We start from the raw sequence: 19,629 nt of genomic DNA on the forward strand, positions 1-19,629 counted from the left end.
TATTATGTATGTGTATATTTTAAATCAGTGTAGATTGTTATTCTGGGGTATGAATGTTTGTATGTGTAGGTGTGCATATGGATGTATATACATATTCTTTAAATATATATTTTTATATATGATTTTTTTTGTGGGTATGTGTATATATAGGTATGTGTATGTATGTGTGTGTGTATGTATGTGTGTGTATGTATACATGTGTGTGTATATATGTATGTATATGTATGTGTGTGTATATGTATATATTTTATTTTTATTAAACATGTTTTTTTTATGGGGGAACGTTTAATTGAACAAATCCTTGTTCCGATCTCCTGACCCACAGTATGTAAAGGTACGGCTGACTATGTCGGTTGCGGATGGTTTATTTTTTGACCGGCAGTGCTTAGCAATATAATCTTGAGGCTATATCTTGCTTAACTCTGGGATTGACCCAGGATGACGCTTAAATGCGCAATATGTTTAAGTTGCAACTTATTCGGTTTAGGTTTATTAGATGCTAACTGAACACTTAACTCGCGGGAGCCTCCTCAGTTCATATGTTAGTAGAAGTTCCAGGATAGTGAGAGGTGAACGTATAGTTGGGATTTTATTTTTGTTTTACCTCTTGTTCGAGGTCGCGCCGTGCTTCTTTGGCATCGGCCAGACAATGTGTTTATTATTTTTATTTTTCCTTTTTTTTCTCTCCTGTTTGTACATGCCTGTTAAATGTGGATTGATGGGGGGGGTGAGTGTTGGGGAACAGGGTGGGAAGTAAAGGTGCTTGCAGGGGGGGAGGGGTGGGTTGGATACTGCTCGGGTGTGGGTGCTACATATGCTGATCGTGATGGTTTGGTGCGCTTTCTTACCTTTTTATCAAGTTACATGGTATGCAGGCCACCATAGGAACTACAAACGAGAGGAGGGCGGGGCTTACTTTCACTTCCTGGAATGTCAAGGGTTTAAACGAACCAATTAAGAGGGGCAAGGTCCTAGCCCACTTGAAAGCACTCTCGTCTGATATTATATTTTTGAAGAAACCCATCTGAAGAATAACTCTCATAGCAGACTTAAGTGTAGGTGGGTGGGGCAAGTGTATCACTCTAACTTCTCTGCCAAGACGAGAGGCACAGCGATTCTGGTACGGAAAGGAATTCCCTTTCTACATAAAACCACTATTGCGGATAAAGAGGGTCGGTATGTGATCGCAATAGGAGAAATCCACTCTACCTCAGTAACTCTACTAAATATCTATGGGCCAAACATTGACAACCCCTCTTTTTTCAAAAGAGTCCTTGCCCTGATTCCTTAACTGTGTGCTAGACCAATATTTGGATAGATCCTCTACCCGGCGAACCCCTACCTCCTATTCAAGCGAATTCTTGAATACCTACATAAAAAATTCGAACTTATTTGATATATGGAGGATCGCTAACCCTACGGGTAGGGAATACTCCTTTTACTCATGTTCACAAGGTTTACACTCGAATTGACTACTTTTTGTTGGATGCTAGACTACTCCCCTATACCTGTAATGTGAGGTATCATGATATTATAATCTCGGACCACAGTCCACTCACCTTCTCCCTGAGATTGGGTGACATTGTACCAAACGAGAGGGTCTGGAGGTTGAATCCTCAGCTCCTCACAGAACCAACATTCTGTGAATATCTTAAAGACCAAATTACATTTTTCTTTGATACCAACGACAACACAGAGACCTCCCCAGCATTATTGTGGGAAACACTGAAGGCTTATCTGAGAGGCTGTATCATCTCCTTTCAGGCTGCCAGGAGTATGCAAAACAGAGGAAAACTGGAAGAACTGGAGGGACAAATTCACTTACTGGATAGGGAGAATGCTAGCCACCCATCTATGGAGAAACATAAACAAATTACCTCTTTAAAATTTGAATATAATCAGATTCTCTCAGCTAAAATTGCTAAATCTTTAAATCCAAGATGATGTCAGACAAGTTAAGTGATCCAAAGGACATTCTCTCGGCTCCACTTCATGCGCTGATGTCACCATGAGATGATGTCACCACCACAACATTCTATCATTGTCTATGAATTAGCTAAGGGAGCACCTCCCTCACCCTCACCCCCACCCATCCAAACACAATCAGATGGAGACACAGAAAGAACAACTGAGGGAGGATGTGGAGGGGACAGATAGAGATGGAGTGGCATATATGTGGCATATATTCTAATGTGCCACTTATCAAACACGATTTTTGTTTATACTCAATCTTTCCTTTATTTTTATCTTCCCTTCATCTCTCCTTCTTTCCAGAGCCAGGAGATCTGATGAAGATGAAGACAGTCAGTGTGGCGGTGGTGCTGAGCTTGCTGCTCTGCTCAGGTATGTCGTTAAGTCCAGAGATGTATGAACAGTTATGATAAGGTCACATGAGATAATACTTTATTGAGGCGAAAAGGGGGAATGTGACGGTAGCAGTCATCCATCTCTGATTCAGTTGAGTTATGTGGAGCTGTCCAGAGTAGTGTGGAGCTGTCCAGAGTAGTGTGGAGCTGTCCAGAGTAGTGTGGAGCTGTCCAGAGCAGTGTGGAGCTGTCCAGAGTAGTGTGGCGCTGTCCAGAGCAGTGTGGCGCTGTCCAGAGCAGTGTGGCGCTGTCCAGAGCAGTGTGGAGCTGTCCAGAGTAGTGTGGAGCTGTCCAGAGCAGTGTGGAGCTGTCCAGAGCAGTGTGGAGCTGTCCAGAGCAGTGTGGCACTGTCCAGAGTAGTGTGGCGCTGTCCAGAGTAGTGTGGAGCTGTCCAGAGCAGTGTGGAGCTCAGTGTGGAGCTGTCCAGAGCAGTGTGGAGCTGTCCAGAGTAGTGTGGAGCTGTCCAGAGCAGTGTGGAGCTGTCCAGAGTAGTGTCCAGAGTAGTGTGGAGCTGTCCAGAGCAGTGTGGCACTGTCCAGAGTAGTCTCCAGAGTAGTGTGGAGCTGTCCAGAGCAGTGTGGAGCTGTCCAGAGTAGTGTGGCGCTGTCCAGAGCAGTGTGGCGCTGTCCAGAGCAGTGTGGAGCTGTCCAGAGTAGTGTGGAGCTGTCCAGAGTAGTGTGGAGCTGTCCAGAGTAGTGTGGCGCTGTCCAGAGTAGTGGCGCTGTCCAGAGCAGTGTCCAGAGTAGTGTGGCGCTGTCCAGAGTAGTGTGGCGCTGTCCAGAGCAGTGTGGAGCTGTCCAGAGTAGTGTCCAGAGTAGTGTGGAGCTGTCCAGAGTAGTGTCCAGAGTAGTGTGGAGCTGTCCAGAGTAGTGTGGAGCTGTCCAGAGTAGTGCCAGAGTAGTGTGGAGCTGTCCAGAGTAGTGTCCAGAGCAGTATGGAGCTGTCCAGAGTAGTGTGGCGCTGTCCAGAGCAGTGTGGCGCTGTCCAGAGCAGTGTGGAGCTGTCCAGAGTAGTGTGGAGCTGTCCAGAGTAGTGTGGAGCTGTCCAGAGTAGTGTGGAGCTGTCCAGAGTAGTGTGGAGCTGTCCAGAGTAGTGTGGAGCTGTCCAGAGCAGTGTGGCGCTGTCCAGAGTAGTGTGGAGCTGTCCAGAGCAGTGTGGAGCTCAGTGTGGAGCTGTCCAGAGTAGTGTGGAGCTGTCCAGAGTAGTGTGGAGCTGTCCAGAGCAGTGTGGAGCTGTCCAGAGTAGTGTCCAGAGTAGTGTGGAGCTGTCCAGAGCAGTGTGGCACTGTCCAGAGTAGTCTCCAGAGTAGTGTGGAGCTGTCCAGAGCAGTGTGGAGCTGTCCAGAGCAGTGTGGAGCTGTCCAGAGTAGTGTGGCGCTGTCCAGAGTAGTGTGGCGCTGTCCAGAGCAGTGTCCAGAGTAGTGTGGCGCTGTCCAGAGTAGTGTGGCGCTGTCCAGAGCAGTGTGGAGCTGTCCAGAGTAATGTCCAGAGTAGTGTGGAGCTGTCCAGAGTAGTGTCCAGAGTAGTGTGGAGCTGTCCAGAGTAGTGTGGAGCTGTCCAGAGTAGTGCCAGAGTAGTGTGGAGCTGTCCAGAGTAGTGTCCAGAGCAGTATGGAGCTGTCCAGAGTAGTGTGGCGCTGTCCAGAGCAGTGTGGAGCTGTCCAGAGTAGTGTGGAGCTGTCCAGAGTAGTGTGGAGCTGTCCAGAGTAGTGTGGAGCTGTCCAGAGCAGTGTGGAGCTGTCCAGAGTAGTGTGGAGCTGTCCAGAGCAGTGTGGAGCTGTCCAGAGTAGTGTGGAGCTGTCCAGAGCAGTGTGGAGCTGTCCAGAGTAGTGTGGAGCTGTCCAGAGTAGTGTGGAGCTGTCCAGAGTAGTGTGGAGCTGTCCAGAGCAGTGTGGAGCTCAGTGTGGAGCTGTCCAGAGTAGTGTGGAGCTGTCCAGAGCAGTGTGGAGCTGTCCAGAGTAGTGTCCAGAGTAGTGTGGAGCTGTCCAGAGCAGTGTGGCACTGTCCAGAGTAGTCTCCAGAGTAGTGTGGAGCTGTCCAGAGCAGTGTGGAGCTGTCCAGAGTAGTGTGGCGCTGTCCAGAGCAGTGTGGAGCTGTCCAGAGTAGTGTGGCGCTGTCCAGAGTAGTGTGGCGCTGTCCAGAGCAGTGTCCAGAGTAGTGTGGCGCTGTCCAGAGTAGTGTGGCGCTGTCCAGAGCAGTGTGGAGCTGTCCAGAGTAATGTCCAGAGTAGTGTGGAGCTGTCCAGAGTAGTGTCCAGAGTAGTGTGGAGCTGTTCAGAGTAGTGTGGAGCTGTCCAGAGTAGTGCCAGAGTAGTGTGGAGCTGTCCAGAGTAGTGTCCAGAGCAGTATGGAGCTGGCCAGAGTAGGGTGGCGCTGTCCAGAGTAGTGTGGAGCTGTCCAGAGCAGTCTGGAGCTGTCCAGAGCAGTGTGGAGCTGTCCAGAGCAGTGTGGAGCTGTCCAGAGTAGTGTGGAGCTGTCCAGAGCAGTGTGGAGCTGTCCAGAGCAGTGTGGAGCTGTCCAGAGCAGTGTGGAGCTGTCCAGAGCAGTGTGGAGCTGTCCAGAGCAGTGTGGAGCTGTCCAGAGCAGTGTGGAGCTGTCCAGAGCAGTGTGGAGCTGTCCAGAGTAGTGTGGCGCTGTCCCGAGCAGTGTGGAGCTGTCCAGAGTAGTGTGGAGCTGTCCAGAGCAGTGTGGGGCTGTCCAGAGTAGTATGGCACTGTCCAGAGTAGTGTAGCGCTATCCAGAGCAGTGTGGAGCTGTCCAGAGTAGTGTCCAGAGGAGTGTGGGGCTGTCCAGAGTAGTGTGGCTCTGTCCAGAGTAGTGTGGCGCTGTCCAGAGCAGTGTCCAGAGTTGTGTGGAGCTGTCCAGAGTAGTGTCCAGAGTAGTGTGGAGCTGTCCAGAGTAGTGTCCAGAGTAGCGTGGAGCTGTCCAGAGTAGTGTCCAGAGTAGTGTGGAGCTGTCCAGAGTTGTGTGGGGCTGTCCAGTGTAGTGTGGCGCTGTCCAGAGCATTGTGGAGCTGTCCAGAGTAGTGTCCAGAGTAGTGTGGAGCTGTCCAGAGTAGCGTGGAGCTGTCCAGAGTAGCGTGGATGTGTCCAGAGTAGTGTGGCGCTGTCCAGAGTAGTGTCCAGAGTAGTGTGGAGCTGTCCAGAGTAGTGTCCAGAGTAGTGTGGAGCTGTCCAGAGTAGTGTGGAGCTGTCCAGAGTAGTGTCCAGAGTAGTGTCCAGAGTAGTGTGGAGCTGACCAGAGTAGTGTCCAGAGTAGTGTGGGGCTGTCCAGAGTAGTGTGGGGCTGTCCAGAGTAGTGTGGGGCTGTCCAGAGTAGTGTGGCGCTGTCCAGAGTAGTGTGGCGCTGTCCAGAGTAGTGTGGCGCTGTCCAGAGTAGTGTGGCGCTGTCCAGAGTAGTGTGGCGCTGTCCAGAGTAGTGTGGCGCTGTCCAGAGTAGTGTTCAGAGCAGTGTGGAGCTGTCCAGAGTAGTGTGGCGCTGTCCAGAGTAGTGTGGTGCTGTCCAGAGTAGTGTGGTGCTGTCTAGAGCAGTGTCCAGAGTAGTGTGGCGCTGTCCAGAGTAGTGTGGCGCTGTCCAGTGCAGTGTGGAGCTGTCCAGAGTAGTGTGGAGCTGTCCAGAATAGTGTCCAGAGTAGTGTGGCGCTGTCCAGAGTAGTGTGGCGCTGTCCAGAGTAGTGTGGCGCTGTCCAGAGTAGTGTGGCGCTGTCCAGAGTAGTGTGGCGCTGTCCAGAGTAGTGTGGCGCTGTCCAGAGCAGTGTGGAGCTGTCCAGAATAGTGTGGCGCTGTCCAGAGCAGTGTCCAGAGTAGTGTGGAGCTGTCCAGAGTAGTCTCCAGAGTAGTGTGGGGCTGTCCAGAGTAGTGTGGCGCTGTCCAGAGTAGTGTCCAGAGTAGTGTGGAGCTGTCCAGAGTAGTGTGGCGCTGTCCAGAGTAGTGTCCAGAGTAGTGTGGAGATGTCCAGAGTAGTGTCCAGAGTAGTGTCCAGAGTAGTGTCCAGAGTAGTGTCCAGAGTAGTGTGGAGCTGTCCAGAGTAGTGTCCAGAGTAGCGTGGAGCTGTCCAGAGTAGTGTGGGGCTCTCCAGAGTCGTGTGGGGCTGTTGAGAGTCGTGTGGGGCTGTTGAGAGTCGTGTGGGGCTGTCCAGAGTAGTGTGGCGCTGTCCAGAGTAGTGTGGCGCTGTCCAGAGTAGTGTAGCGCTGTCCAGAGTAGTGTAGCGCTGTCCAGAGTAGTGTCCAGAGCAGTGTGGAGCTGTCCAGAGTAGTGTGGCGCTGTCCAGAGTAGTGTCCAGAGTAGTGTGGCGCTGTCCAAAGTAGTGTGGAGCTGTCCAGAGTAGTGTGGCGCTGTCCAGAGTAGTGTGGCGCTGTCCAGAGTAGTGTAGCGCTGTCCAGAGTAGTGTCCAGAGTAGTGTGGAGCTGTCCAGAGTAGTGTGGTGCTGTCCAGAGTAGTGTGAAGCTGTCCAGAGTAGTGTCCAGAGTAGTGTGGAGCTGTCCAGAGTAGGGTCCAGAGTAGTGTGGAGCTGTCCAGAGTAGTGTGGAGCTGTCCAGAGTAGCGTGGAGCTGTCCAGAGTAGTGTGTGCGCTGTCCAGAGTAGTGTGGAGCTGTCCAGAGCAGTGTGGAGCTCTCCAGAGCAGTGTGGAGCTGTCCAGAGTAGTGTGGCGCTGTCTAGAGCAGTGTGGAGCTGTCCAGAGCAGTGTGGCGCTGTCCAGAGTAGTGTAGCGCTGTCCAGAGTAGTGTGGAGCTGTCCAGAGTAGTGTGGCGCTGTCCAGAGTAGTGTAGCGCTGTCCAGAGTAGTGTCCAGAGCAGTGTGGAGCTGTCCAGAGTAGTGTGGCGCTGTCCAGAGTAGTGTCCAGAGTAGTGTGGCGCTGTCCAAAGTAGTGTGGAGCTGTCCAAAGTAGTGTGGCGCTGTCCAGAGTAGTGTAGCGCTGTCCAGAGTAGTGTCCAGAGCAGTGTGGAGCTGTCCAGAGTAGTGTGGCGCTGTCCAGAGTAGTGTCCAGAGTAGTGTGGCGCTGTCCAGAGTAGTGTGGCGCTGTCTCAAGCAGTGTGGAGCTGTCCAGAGTAGTGTGGCGCTGTCCAGAGTAGTGTGGCGCTGTCCAGAGCAGTGTGGAGCTGTCCAGAATAGTGTGGCGCTGCCCAGAGCAGTGTCCAGAGCAGTGTGGAGCTGTACAGAGTAGTGTGGAGCTGTCCAGAGTAGTCTCCAGAGTAGTGTGGTGCTGTCCAGAGTAGTGTGAAGCTGTCCAGAGTAGTGTCCAGAGTAGTGTGGAGCTGTCCAGAGTAGGGTCCAGAGTAGTGTGGAGCTGTCCAGAGTAGTGTCCAGAGTAGTGTGGAGCTGTCCAGAGTAGTGTGGAGCTGTCCAGAGTAGTGTGGAGCTGTCCAGAGTAGTGTGGAGCTGTCCAGAGTAGTGTGGCGCTGTCTAGAGCAGTGTGGAGCTGTCCAGAGCAGTGTGGAGCTATCCAGAGCAGTGTGGAGCTATCCAGAGCAGTGTGGAGCTATCCAGACCAGTGTGGAGCTGTCCAGACCAGTGTGGAGCTATCCAGACCAGTGTGGAGCTGTCCAGAGCAATGTGGAGCTGTCCAGAGTAGTGAGTAGTGTGGAGCTGTCCAGAGCAGTGTGTAGTGTGGAGCTGTCCAGAGCAGTGTGGAGCTGTCCAGAGCAGTGTGGAGCTGTCCAGAGCGGTGTGGAGCTGTCCAGAGTGGTGTGGAGCTGTCCAGAGCGGTGTGGAGCTGTCCAGAGCGGTGTGGAGCTGTCCAGAGCAGTGTGGAGCTGTCCAGAGCAGTGTGGCGCTGTCCAGAGCAGTGTGGCGCTGTCCAGAGTAGTGTGGAGCTGTCCAGAGTAGTGTGGAGCTGTCCAGAGTAGTGTGGAGCTGTCCAGAGTAGTGTGGCGCTGTCCAGAGTAGTGTGGCGCTGTCCAGAGTAGTGTAGCGCTGTCCAGAGTAGTGTAGCGCTGTCCAGAGTAGTGTCCAGAGCAGTGTGGAGCTGTCCAGAGTAGTGTGGCGCTGTCCAGAGTAGTGTCCAGAGTAGTGTGGCGCTGTCCAAAGTAGTGTGGAGCTGTCCAGAGTAGTGTGGCGCTGTCCAGAGTAGTGTGGCGCTGTCCAGAGTAGTGTAGCGCTGTCCAGAGTAGTGTCCAGAGCAGTGTGGAGCTGTCCAGAGTAGTGTGGTGCTGTCCAGAGTAGTGTGAAGCTGTCCAGAGTAGTGTCCAGAGTAGTGTGGAGCTGTCCAGAGTAGGGTCCAGAGTAGTGTGGAGCTGTCCAGAGTAGTGTGGAGCTGTCCAGAGTAGCGTGGAGCTGTCCAGAGTAGTGTGTGCGCTGTCCAGAGTAGTGTGGAGCTGTCCAGAGCAGTGTGGAGCTCTCCAGAGCAGTGTGGAGCTGTCCAGAGTAGTGTGGCGCTGTCTAGAGCAGTGTGGAGCTGTCCAGAGCAGTGTGGCGCTGTCCAGAGTAGTGTAGCGCTGTCCAGAGTAGTGTGGAGCTGTCCAGAGTAGTGTGGCGCTGTCCAGAGTAGTGTAGCGCTGTCCAGAGTAGTGTCCAGAGCAGTGTGGAGCTGTCCAGAGTAGTGTGGCGCTGTCCAGAGTAGTGTCCAGAGTAGTGTGGCGCTGTCCAAAGTAGTGTGGAGCTGTCCAAAGTAGTGTGGAGCTGTCCAGAGTAGTGTGGCGCTGTCCAGAGTAGTGTAGCGCTGTCCAGAGTAGTGTCCAGAGCAGTGTGGAGCTGTCCAGAGTAGTGTGGCGCTGTCCAGAGTAGTGTCCAGAGTAGTGTGGCGCTGTCCAGAGTAGTGTGGCGCTGTCTCAAGCAGTGTGGAGCTGTCCAGAGTAGTGTGGCGCTGTCCAGAGTAGTGTGGCGCTGTCCAGAGCAGTGTGGAGCTGTCCAGAATAGTGTGGCGCTGCCCAGAGCAGTGTCCAGAGCAGTGTGGAGCTGTACAGAGTAGTGTGGAGCTGTCCAGAGTAGTCTCCAGAGTAGTGTGGTGCTGTCCAGAGTAGTGTGAAGCTGTCCAGAGTAGTGTCCAGAGTAGTGTGGAGCTGTCCAGAGTAGGGTCCAGAGTAGTGTGGAGCTGTCCAGAGTAGTGTCCAGAGTAGTGTGGAGCTGTCCAGAGTAGTGTGGAGCTGTCCAGAGTAGTGTGGAGCTGTCCAGAGTAGTGTGGAGCTGTCCAGAGTAGTGTGGAGCTGTCCAGAGTAGTGTGGCGCTGTCTAGAGCAGTGTGGAGCTGTCCAGAGCAGTGTGGAGCTATCCAGAGCAGTGTGGAGCTATCCAGAGCAGTGTGGAGCTATCCAGACCAGTGTGGAGCTGTCCAGACCAGTGTGGAGCTATCCAGACCAGTGTGGAGCTGTCCAGAGCAATGTGGAGCTGTCCAGAGTAGTGAGTAGTGTGGAGCTGTCCAGAGCAGTGTGTAGTGTGGAGCTGTCCAGAGCAATGTGGAGCTGTCCAGAGTAGTGAGTAGTGTGGAGCTGTCCACAGTGTGTAGGTGTGGAGCTGTCCAGAGCAGTGTGGAGCTGTCCGGCAGGTGGAGCTGTCCAGAGCGGTGTGGAGCTGTCCAGAGTGGGTGGAGCTGTCCAGAGCGTGTGGAGCTGTCCAGAGCGGTGTGGAGCTGTCCAGAGCGGTGTGGAGCTGTCCAGAGCAGTGTGGCGCTGTCCAGAGTCAGTGTGGCGCTGTCCAGAGTAGTGTGGAGCTGTCCAGAGTAGTGTGGAGCTGTCCAGAGTAGTGTGGCGCTGTCCAGAGTAGTGTGGAGCTGTCCAGAGTAGTGTGGAGCTGTCCAGAGCAGTGTTAGTGTGGAGCTGTCCAGAGCAGTGTGGAGCTGTCCAGAGCAGTGTGGACTGTCCAGAGCAGTGTGCAGTGTGGAGCTGTCCAGAGCAGTGTGGAGCTGTCCAGAGCAGTGTGGAGCTGTCCAGAGCGGTGTGGCGCTGTCCAGAGCAGTGTGGCGCTGTCCAGAGTAGTGTGGCGCTGTCCAGAGCAGTGTGGCGCTGTCCAGAGCAGTGTGGCGCTGTCCAGAGCAGTGTGGCGCTGTCCAGAGTAGTGTGGCGCTGTCCAGAGTAGTGTGGCGCTGTCCAGAAGTAGTGTGGCGCTGTCCAGAGTGTGTGGCGCTGTCCAGAGTAGTGTGGCGCTGTCCAGAGTAGTGTGGAGCTGTCCAGAGTAGTGTGGAGTTGTCCAGAGTAGTGTGGAACTGTCCAGACCAGTGTGGAGCTATCCAGACCAGTGTGGAGCTGTCCAGAGCAATGTGGAGCTATCCAGAGTAGTGAGTAGTGTGGAGCTGTCCAGAGCAGTGTGTAGTGTGGAGCTGTCCAGAGCAGTGTGGAGCTGTCCAGAGCAGTGTGGAGCTGTCCAGAGCGGTGTGGAGCTGTCCAGAGTGGTGTGGAGCTGTCCAGAGCGGTGTGGAGCTGTCCAGAGCGGTGTGGAGCTGTCCAGAGCAGTGTGGAGCTGTCCAGAGCAGTGTGGCGCTGTCCAGAGCAGTGTGGCGCTGTCCAGAGTAGTGTGGAGCTGTCCAGAGTAGTGTGGAGCTGTCCAGAGTAGTGTGGAGCTGTCCAGAGTAGTGTGGCGCTGTCCAGAGTAGTGTGGCGCTGTCCAGAGTAGTGTAGCGCTGTCCAGAGTAGTGTAGCGCTGTCCAGAGTAGTGTCCAGAGCAGTGTGGAGCTGTCCAGAGTAGTGTGGCGCTGTCCAGAGTAGTGTCCAGAGTAGTGTGGCGCTGTCCAAAGTAGTGTGGAGCTGTCCAGAGTAGTGTGGCGCTGTCCAGAGTAGTGTGGCGCTGTCCAGAGTAGTGTAGCGCTGTCCAGAGTAGTGTCCAGAGCAGTGTGGAGCTGTCCAGAGTAGTGTGGTGCTGTCCAGAGTAGTGTGAAGCTGTCCAGAGTAGTGTCCAGAGTAGTGTGGAGCTGTCCAGAGTAGGGTCCAGAGTAGTGTGGAGCTGTCCAGAGTAGTGTGGAGCTGTCCAGAGTAGCGTGGAGCTGTCCAGAGTAGTGTGTGCGCTGTCCAGAGTAGTGTGGAGCTGTCCAGAGCAGTGTGGAGCTCTCCAGAGCAGTGTGGAGCTGTCCAGAGTAGTGTGGCGCTGTCTAGAGCAGTGTGGAGCTGTCCAGAGCAGTGTGGCGCTGTCCAGAGTAGTGTAGCGCTGTCCAGAGTAGTGTGGAGCTGTCCAGAGTAGTGTGGCGCTGTCCAGAGTAGTGTAGCGCTGTCCAGAGTAGTGTCCAGAGCAGTGTGGAGCTGTCCAGAGTAGTGTGGCGCTGTCCAGAGTAGTGTCCAGAGTAGTGTGGCGCTGTCCAAAGTAGTGTGGAGCTGTCCAAAGTAGTGTGGAGCTGTCCAGAGTAGTGTGGCGCTGTCCAGAGTAGTGTAGCGCTGTCCAGAGTAGTGTCCAGAGCAGTGTGGAGCTGTCCAGAGTAGTGTGGCGCTGTCCAGAGTAGTGTCCAGAGTAGTGTGGCGCTGTCCAGAGTAGTGTGGCGCTGTCTCAAGCAGTGTGGAGCTGTCCAGAGTAGTGTGGCGCTGTCCAGAGTAGTGTGGCGCTGTCCAGAGCAGTGTGGAGCTGTCCAGAATAGTGTGGCGCTGCCCAGAGCAGTGTCCAGAGCAGTGTGGAGCTGTACAGAGTAGTGTGGAGCTGTCCAGAGTAGTCTCCAGAGTAGTGTGGTGCTGTCCAGAGTAGTGTGAAGCTGTCCAGAGTAGTGTCCAGAGTAGTGTGGAGCTGTCCAGAGTAGGGTCCAGAGTAGTGTGGAGCTGTCCAGAGTAGTGTCCAGAGTAGTGTGGAGCTGTCCAGAGTAGTGTGGAGCTGTCCAGAGTAGTGTGGAGCTGTCCAGAGTAGTGTGGCGCTGTCTAGAGCAGTGTGGAGCTGTCCAGAGCAGTGTGGAGCTATCCAGAGCAGTGTGGAGCTATCCAGAGCAGTGTGGAGCTATCCAGACCAGTGTGGAGCTGTCCAGACCAGTGTGGAGCTATCCAGACCAGTGTGGAGCTGTCCAGAGCAATGTGGAGCTGTCCAGAGTAGTGAGTAGTGTGGAGCTGTCCAGAGCAGTGTGTAGTGTGGAGCTGTCCAGAGCAGTGTGGAGCTGTCCAGAGCAGTGTGGAGCTGTCCAGAGCGGTGTGGAGCTGTCCAGAGTGGTGTGGAGCTGTCCAGAGCGGTGTGGAGCTGTCCAGAGCGGTGTGGAGCTGTCCAGAGCGGTGTGGAGCTGTCCAGAGCAGTGTGGCGCTGTCCAGAGCAGTGTGGCGCTGTCCAGAGTAGTGTGGAGCTGTCCAGAGTAGTGTGGAGCTGTCCAGAGTAGTGTGGCGCTGTCCAGAGTAGTGTGGAGCTGTCCAGAGTAGTGTGGAGCTGTCCAGAGCAGTGTGTAGTGTGGAGCTGTCCAGAGCAGTGTGGAGCTGTCCAGAGCAGTGTGGAGCTGTCCAGAGCAGTGTGCAGTGTGGAGCTGTCCAGAGCAGTGTGGAGCTGTCCAGAGCAGTGTGGAGCTGTCCAGAGCGGTGTGGCGCTGTCCAGAGCAGTGTGGCGCTGTCCAGAGTAGTGTGGCGCTGTCCAGAGCAGTGTGGCGCTGTCCAGAGCAGTGTGGCGCTGTCCAGAGCAGTGTGGCGCTGTCCAGAGTAGTGTGGCGCTGTCCAGAGTAGTGTGGCGCTGTCCAGAGTAGTGTGGCGCTGTCCAGAGTAGTGTGGCGCTGTCCAGAGTAGTGTGGCGCTGTCCAGAGTAGTGTGGAGCTGTCCAGAGTAGTGTGGAGTTGTCCAGAGTAGTGTGGAACTGTCCAGAGTAGTGTGTGTCCAGAGTAGTTTGTGTGTGTGTACAGGTTCAGTGTGTGCAGGTATAGTGTGTACAGGATCAGTGTAAAAACAGGTTCAGTGTTTACAGGTTCAGTGTAAAAACAGGTTCAGTGTGTACAGGTTCAGTGTGTACAGGTTCAGTGTAAAAACAGGTTCAGTGTGTACAGGTTCAGTGTAAAAACAGGTTCAGTGTGTACAGGTTCAGTGTAAAAACAGGTTCAATGTGTACAGGTTCAGTGTAAAAACAGGTTCAGTGTGTACAGGTTCAGTGTGTACAGGTTCAGTGTAAAAACAGGTTCAGTGTGTACAGGTTCAGTGTAAAAACAGGTTCAGTGTGTACAGGTCCAGTGTAAAAATAGGTTCAGTGTGTACAGGTTCAGTGTAAAAACAGGTTCAGTGTGTACAGGTCCAGTGTAAAAACAGGTTCAGTGTGTACAGGTTCAGTGTGTACAGGTTCAGTGTAAAAACAGGTTCAGTGTGTACAGGTTCAGTGTAAAAACAGGTTCAGTGTAAAAACAGGTTCAGTGTGTACAGGTTCAGTGTAAAAACAGGTTCAGTGTGTACAGGTTCAGTGTAAAAACAGGTTCAGTGTGTACAGTTTCAGTGTAAAAACAGGTTCAGTGTGTACAGGTTCAGTGTAAAAACAGGTTCAGTGTGTACAGGTTCAGTGTAAAAACAGGTTCAGTGTGTACAGGTTCAGTGTAAAAACAGGTTCAGTGTGTACAGGTCCAGTGTAAAAATAGGTTCAGTGTGTACAGGTTCAGTGTTATAACAGGTTCAGTGTGTACAGGTCCAGTGTAAAAATAGGTTCAGTGTGTACAGGTTCAGTGTAAAAACAGGTTCTGTGTGTACAGGTTCAGTGTGTACAGGTGCAGTGTAAAAACAGGTTCAGTGTGTACAGGTTCAGTGTAAAAACAGGTTCAGTGTGTACAGGTTCAGTGTAAAAACAGGTTCAGTGTGTACAGGTTCAGTGTAAAAACAGGTTCTATGTGTACAGGTTCAGTGTGTACAGGTGCAGTGTAAAAACAGGTTCAGTGTGTACAGGTGCAGTGTAAAAACAGGTTCAGTGTGTACAGGTGCAGTGTAAAAACAGGTTCAGTGTGTACAGGTTCAGTGTAAAAACAGGTTCAGTGTAAAAACAGGTTCTGTGTGTACAGGTTCAGTGTAAAAACAGGTTCAGTGTAAAAACAGGTTCTGTGTGTACAGGTTCAGTGTAAAAACAGGTTCAGTGTAAAAACAGGTTCTGTGTGTACAGGTTCAGTGTAAAAACAGGTTCAGTGTAAAAACCGGTTCCGTGTGTACAGGTTCCATGTGTACAGGTTCAGTGTAAAAATAGGTTCAGTGTAAAAACAGGTTCAGTGTGTACAGGTTCAGTGTGTACAGGTTCCGTGTGTACAGACTCAGTGTGTACAGGTTCCGTGTGTACAGACTCAGTGTGTACAGGTTCAGTGTGTACAGGTTCAGTGTAAAAACAGGTCCAGTGTAAAACAGGTTCAGTGTGTACAGGTTCAGTGTGTACAGGTGCAGTGTAAAAACAGGTTCAGTATGTACAGGTTCAGTGTAAAAACAGGTTCAGTGTAAAAACAGGTTCTGTGTGTACAGGTTCAGTGTAAAAACAGGTTCAGTGTAAAAACAGGTTCAGTGTAAAAACAGGTTCAGTGTGTACAGGTTCAGTGTAAAAACAGGTTCAGTGTGTACAGGTTCAGTGTGTACAGGTTCAGTGTGTACAGGTTCAGTGTGTACAGGTTCAGCTTGTCAAGATTCAGTGTAAAAACAGGTTCAGTGTGTGTACAGGTTCAGTGTGTACAGGTTCCGTGTGTACATGTTCACTGTGTACAGGTTCAGTGTGTACAGGTTCAGTGTAAAAACAGGTTCAGTGTAAAAACAGGTTCAGTGTGTACAGGTTCAGTGTGTACAGGTTCAGTGTGTACAGGTTCAGTGTGTACAGCTTCCGTGTGTACAGCTTCCGTGTGTACAGGTTCAGTGTAAAAATAGGTTCCGTGTGTACAGGTTCAGTGTGTACAGGTTCAGTGTAAAAACAGGTTCAATGTGTACAGGTTTAGTGTGTACAGGTTTAGTGTGTACAGGTTTAGTGTGTACAGGTTCCGTGTGTACATGTTCAGTGTAAAAACAGGTTCAGTGTGTACAGGTTCCGTGTGTACAGGTTCAGTGTGTACAAGTTCAGTGTAAAAACAGGTTCCGTGTGTACAGGTTCCGTGTGTACAGGTTCAGTGTGTACAGGTTCAGTGTGTACAGGTTCAGTGTGTACAGGTTCAGTGTAAAAACAGGTTCAGTGTGTACAGGTTCAGTGTGTACAGGTTCAGTGTGTACAGGTTCAGTGTGTACAGGTTCAGTGTGGACAGGTTCAGTGTGTGGAATAATCCACCAGGAGGAGTAATAGACACAACCTTCATTTTTGTTTCTTATGGGTCCTTAAGACACAGTATAGTTATCGGTCATATATCTAACATATTTGATGAATTACATTTCTATGCATAAATATGAAATATCACCAACCTCTTTTCTCTTTGTCCATAGCTCTGTCGGCCCCTTTGAAAGGTAAGCATCCCTGCCATCTGTTATCAATGCACCATTAGTTATGATATAGTACTAAGCTTTGTGATGCATTTCTGTGAAAATGTTAAACATACCCTCCCACCACCTCCCAGGTAAAGAAGACTCCCAGAAGACCATGTTCTTTGGGGAGGACTTCCATCTGCAGCTGCCCTCCCTGGCTGCAGAGGTTTTGTTCCAGCCCAGTAGTGCCAAGGCGGGGGTTGAGGTGGTCCTGATGCGGGGTGGGTCCGTGGTCGGTAACCGTGCCAAGCTCAACAGTCAGCTCAGTCACCTGATCCTAGCGACCGTGGGTGAGGGGGACGAGGGAACGTACTCGGTGAAGAACAACGAACAGCCGGAAGAGGTCCGACGCATCACACTCATCGTCAGAGGTATGGGGTCCGAGTGTTGGAAGAAGGAAAGTTGTCTCTGGGAGGGGGGTTGGAAGAAGGAAAGTTGTCTCTGGGAGGGGGGTTGGAAGAAGGAAAGTTGTCTCTGGGAGGGGGGTTGGAAGAAGGAAAGTTGTCTCTGGGAGGGGGGTTAGAAGTAGGAAAGTTGGCTCTGGGAGGTTGGGTTGGAAGTAGGAAAGTTGTCTCTGGGAGGGGGGTTGGAAGTAGGAAAGTTGTCTCTGGGAGGGGGGTTGGAAGAAGGAAAGTTGCTCTCTGGGAGGGGGGTTAGAAGAAGGAAAGTTATAGGGGCTTCCGAGTGGCTGAGTGCTGTAAGGCACTGCATCTCAGTGCAAGAGGAGTCACTGCAGTTCCTGGTTCGAATCCAGGCTGCATCACATTCAGCTGTGATTGGGAGTCCCATAGGGTGGTGCACAATTGGGCCTAGCGTCGTCCGGGTTTGGCCGGGGTAGGCCGTCATTGTAAATAAGAATTTGTTCTTAACTGACTTGCCTAGTTAAAATTGTTTTAAAAGGTATAGGGAATAGTGTGCTGTTTGGGACACAGATACACACAGTCAGAGAGGAATGATGACTCGGTGATGCTGTGAAGACTGAGCTTTGTTCTGCATGGATTGGCGTTCCAGGCTGTCTATATTGCAGTCGCACGCAACAACCAATGGTTTTATGCCACATGCTAAATCAGTTGATGCATTGTCTGATATCAAATGATGCAGTTAACTGTGTGGAGCTGGCTAGTTGTGTGGCGCCTTGACAGCACCATATGGAGTTAACAGTGTGGAGAGGAGGTGTGTGTGGAGTTAACAGTGTGGGGAGAGGAGGTGTGTGTGTAGTTAACAGCGTGTTTCATACACCAGGCAGTAATTATGCAGCTATTTAACCACCCCATCCGTCCGTTCATCCCTCCCATCCATCCATCCCTGCTGTTTTTCTTCTGTCTTTATCCTCCTTTTCTCTCTCTTGTTCTTCTCCTCTATGTCATTCTCTTCTATTTTCCTCACATGGTTCTCTCTCATTCTTTTGTCTTCCCTTTCTGTTTCTCTCTCTCTCTGTTTCCTGATCTCTTGTCTCCCTCTCTTTCCCCTTGTCCTCCCCTTTTATACCGTCATTCCTTTCTCTTGTTCTGTCTCTGTATCAAACCGTCCCTGCCTCTCCCACCCCTTTCTCTGTCTTTTAGACTGTTCCAATGAGCAGAACATTAAGTATGGGGAGAACTACCACATCCAGCTGACAGGGGTGGAGGCTCCCATCACCCTGGAGTATAGGCCCAGTGCTGTGGAGGCCAACCTGACTTCCAGGTACAGTTGTTTCTCTGTCAAAATGTAAACTTCTCTGCTTTCCTCAAAGGAGGATTTACTGTCTCCCATCAACATTGATTATCACGATGTAGTATCGTGATATTGCGATACTATTGTGGTTGTCATGATGGCATCATCGTTATCGCGATAGCATTATCAATATGATAATTATCGTTACACCATCATTATATCATTCTGTTATTCTGATCAATATCATGACTGTTGTGATAGCAAGTTCTATTATGGTTCTCCATTAACCCTCCAGGCCGCCCCTGGTGCTGATGACCCGAGGAGGGCTCTCCAGAGACGGGTACCAGGGGCGCCTGAGTGTCAACGAGCGCCGGGTCACCCTCAACGCCGTGACAGGCGCCGATGAGGGAAGCTACACCGTCAGAGACACGAACCTGAAGATCATGAGGAAGGTCTGCCTAAATGTCAAAGGTACATTTGTTTTCATCCTCCCTCTACCTTCTGTGGCCAACCTTTACCTTTTCTCTGTTTATTTCCAACCTGCTGCAAGTTCGCTGTAATGCTAGTCATCACTGGGTTTAAAGATGGAATCCGCAGTAGGGGATCAGCGCCACTGTCCGCCCTACCGCTGTTATTGTATTTGTTTTGTTTGGCGAAGCAGAGGTGAGGAGAGCCGCACAACCTGGTAAAACATTTGCAGTACATATTCTGCTCTTCTATCGCGCGTGCAATAATGTCAGAGGGGAAAACAGAGTTTGTTGTTTGCAGTAACTTCATTGTTGTTGTAGTATTGCAAACAGACGTGGCAGTTTCGCCGTTAACAATTCCAGCTTGAAATGGATGTGATTTTCTGAAGTGAGTTATCTATTTTGCCTATAGTGTTCCAAAATGTTTTGTTTGTTAAATGCCCTCTCTCTCTTTTTTCTCTGTCCCTCTGGCTCTTCTTCTCTTCTTGTCTCTTTATCCCTCTTTCTTTGGTCTCCTTCTTCCTCTCTCCTCTCATTATGGAATCCATAAATTCATAATTCAATAACCCCCCCCCCTCTCTCTTCTCTTCATCTCTCTCTTTCTGTCTCTGTCTCCCAGAACACCAGAACTTTGTGAAGCTGCCGTACGCTGGAACCCTGAAGATCAACCTGATTCTGAATGCCTCCATGGTGCGTCTGTTCTACACGCCTGACTACGACTTAAAAACCAGACAGATCCTGGACGGGGGAGAGTTAACGGTACTGGAACGGCTGATTTAAAATCACTCAAATACTACCCTAATGCTACACCCTATAGCGCACTGTGGGATGGTAATAATACATTATCACTTATATGTGCTTATGAGAAGTCTTATAATGCAGTATACCTGTTGGCTTGAAGTGAAGTCGTAACAAATATTTATATCCAATTGATTTACTTTTATTTGCCAATAAGTGATTGAACTTTTGAACTGACCATGGCTCTTGGTTGATGATAGGTGCCAGCAGACCTGGATCTGGTGGGGCGGATCTCTCTGGATCCGTCTGTGGTCATCCTGGACCAGGTCAAGGCCAGCGACGTCGGACAGTTCAAGGTCACGGACATACTGGGGTTTCCTGTGTCCAACGTCTACCTGGAAGTGGAGGGTGAGGAGAGGGGGATGAAGGGAGGAGAGGAGAACAGAGTAGAGGAGTAAGGAGGAGAGCGGGATGGGAGGATGATGGGGAGGGGGCTGGATTGGAGGACTTGGCCAGTTCAGGGTCATCGACCAACTGTAAACCAACTTGGGGGCTTACGTCTATGGGGTGGTGGAGGGTGAGGAGATAATCATGTATTAACATTATCTCTCCTTTCCACCACCTCTATCTCCTCTCCCTTTATCTCTCTCTCTTCTCTGTGTATCTCTCTTCTCCTCTATCTCTCCCCTTCGCCACACTCCCCCTCTATATTCCCTCTTTCTCCCTTCTCTCTACTCTCCCTCCCCCTCCCCTCTCTCCTCCAGCCTACAAGCTGCCGTCCCTCTACGTGGCAATCATAGCACTGGTGGGCTTCCTGGTTCTCCTGCTGTTGGTGTGTCTGCTGTCCTGCCTGGTCAAGCAGAAGAAGAGGGCAGCCAAGGCCCGAGCCATCGAGAAGATTGCCCAAAACGCAGGCAAGGAGGACGAGGGAGATGCCTTCAGACAGGTACCACACAGACAGAGACAGAGACACTGGTGATGTCTCAAATGGCACCCTGTTCCCTATATGATGCTCAGCACTTGACATGACATGTATGTGTGGTTTCCAGGTGGTGAAGAACATTACTCAGTTTGAGGAGTCTATAGCCCAGTCCATCGACATCACAGAGAAGTCTCAGAGCACTGAGGTGGACATTAAAGTAAGT

The 19,629-nt window shown here is 51.4% G+C and overlaps 1 protein-coding gene and 1 long non-coding RNA gene across 4 annotated transcripts in view; both read left to right on the top strand.

Moving 5' to 3' along the window:
- The window catches only part of LOC109901694 (regulation of nuclear pre-mRNA domain-containing protein 2), a 38,430-nt gene that overhangs the window by 13,414 nt on the left and 5,387 nt on the right, over nucleotides 1-19,629 (top strand). For all 3 annotated transcript variants that reach the window (XM_031788259.1, XM_031788257.1, XM_031788254.1), the window contains exons 2-10: nucleotides 2,275-2,343; nucleotides 15,588-15,608; nucleotides 15,719-15,997; nucleotides 17,189-17,309; nucleotides 17,575-17,750; nucleotides 18,366-18,505; nucleotides 18,745-18,892; nucleotides 19,249-19,430; nucleotides 19,534-19,623. In XM_031788259.1, the coding sequence (XP_031644119.1) occupies nucleotides 2,289-2,343; nucleotides 15,588-15,608; nucleotides 15,719-15,997; nucleotides 17,189-17,309; nucleotides 17,575-17,750; nucleotides 18,366-18,505; nucleotides 18,745-18,892; nucleotides 19,249-19,430; nucleotides 19,534-19,623 (1,212 nt within the window). In that variant the 5' untranslated portion in view covers nucleotides 2,275-2,288. The remainder of the gene's footprint in view (nucleotides 1-2,274; nucleotides 2,344-15,587; nucleotides 15,609-15,718; nucleotides 15,998-17,188; nucleotides 17,310-17,574; nucleotides 17,751-18,365; nucleotides 18,506-18,744; nucleotides 18,893-19,248; nucleotides 19,431-19,533; nucleotides 19,624-19,629) is intronic.
- LOC116353361 (uncharacterized) lies at nucleotides 13,017-15,406 on the top strand. Its single transcript, XR_004202762.1, has 2 exons — nucleotides 13,017-14,462; nucleotides 14,686-15,406. It is a non-coding gene; the product is annotated as an uncharacterized LOC116353361 (long non-coding RNA).

Source organism: Oncorhynchus kisutch, linkage group LG2 (genome assembly GCF_002021735.2).
Source record: "Oncorhynchus kisutch isolate 150728-3 linkage group LG2, Okis_V2, whole genome shotgun sequence".
Taxonomy (NCBI): Eukaryota; Metazoa; Chordata; class Actinopteri; order Salmoniformes; family Salmonidae; genus Oncorhynchus; species Oncorhynchus kisutch.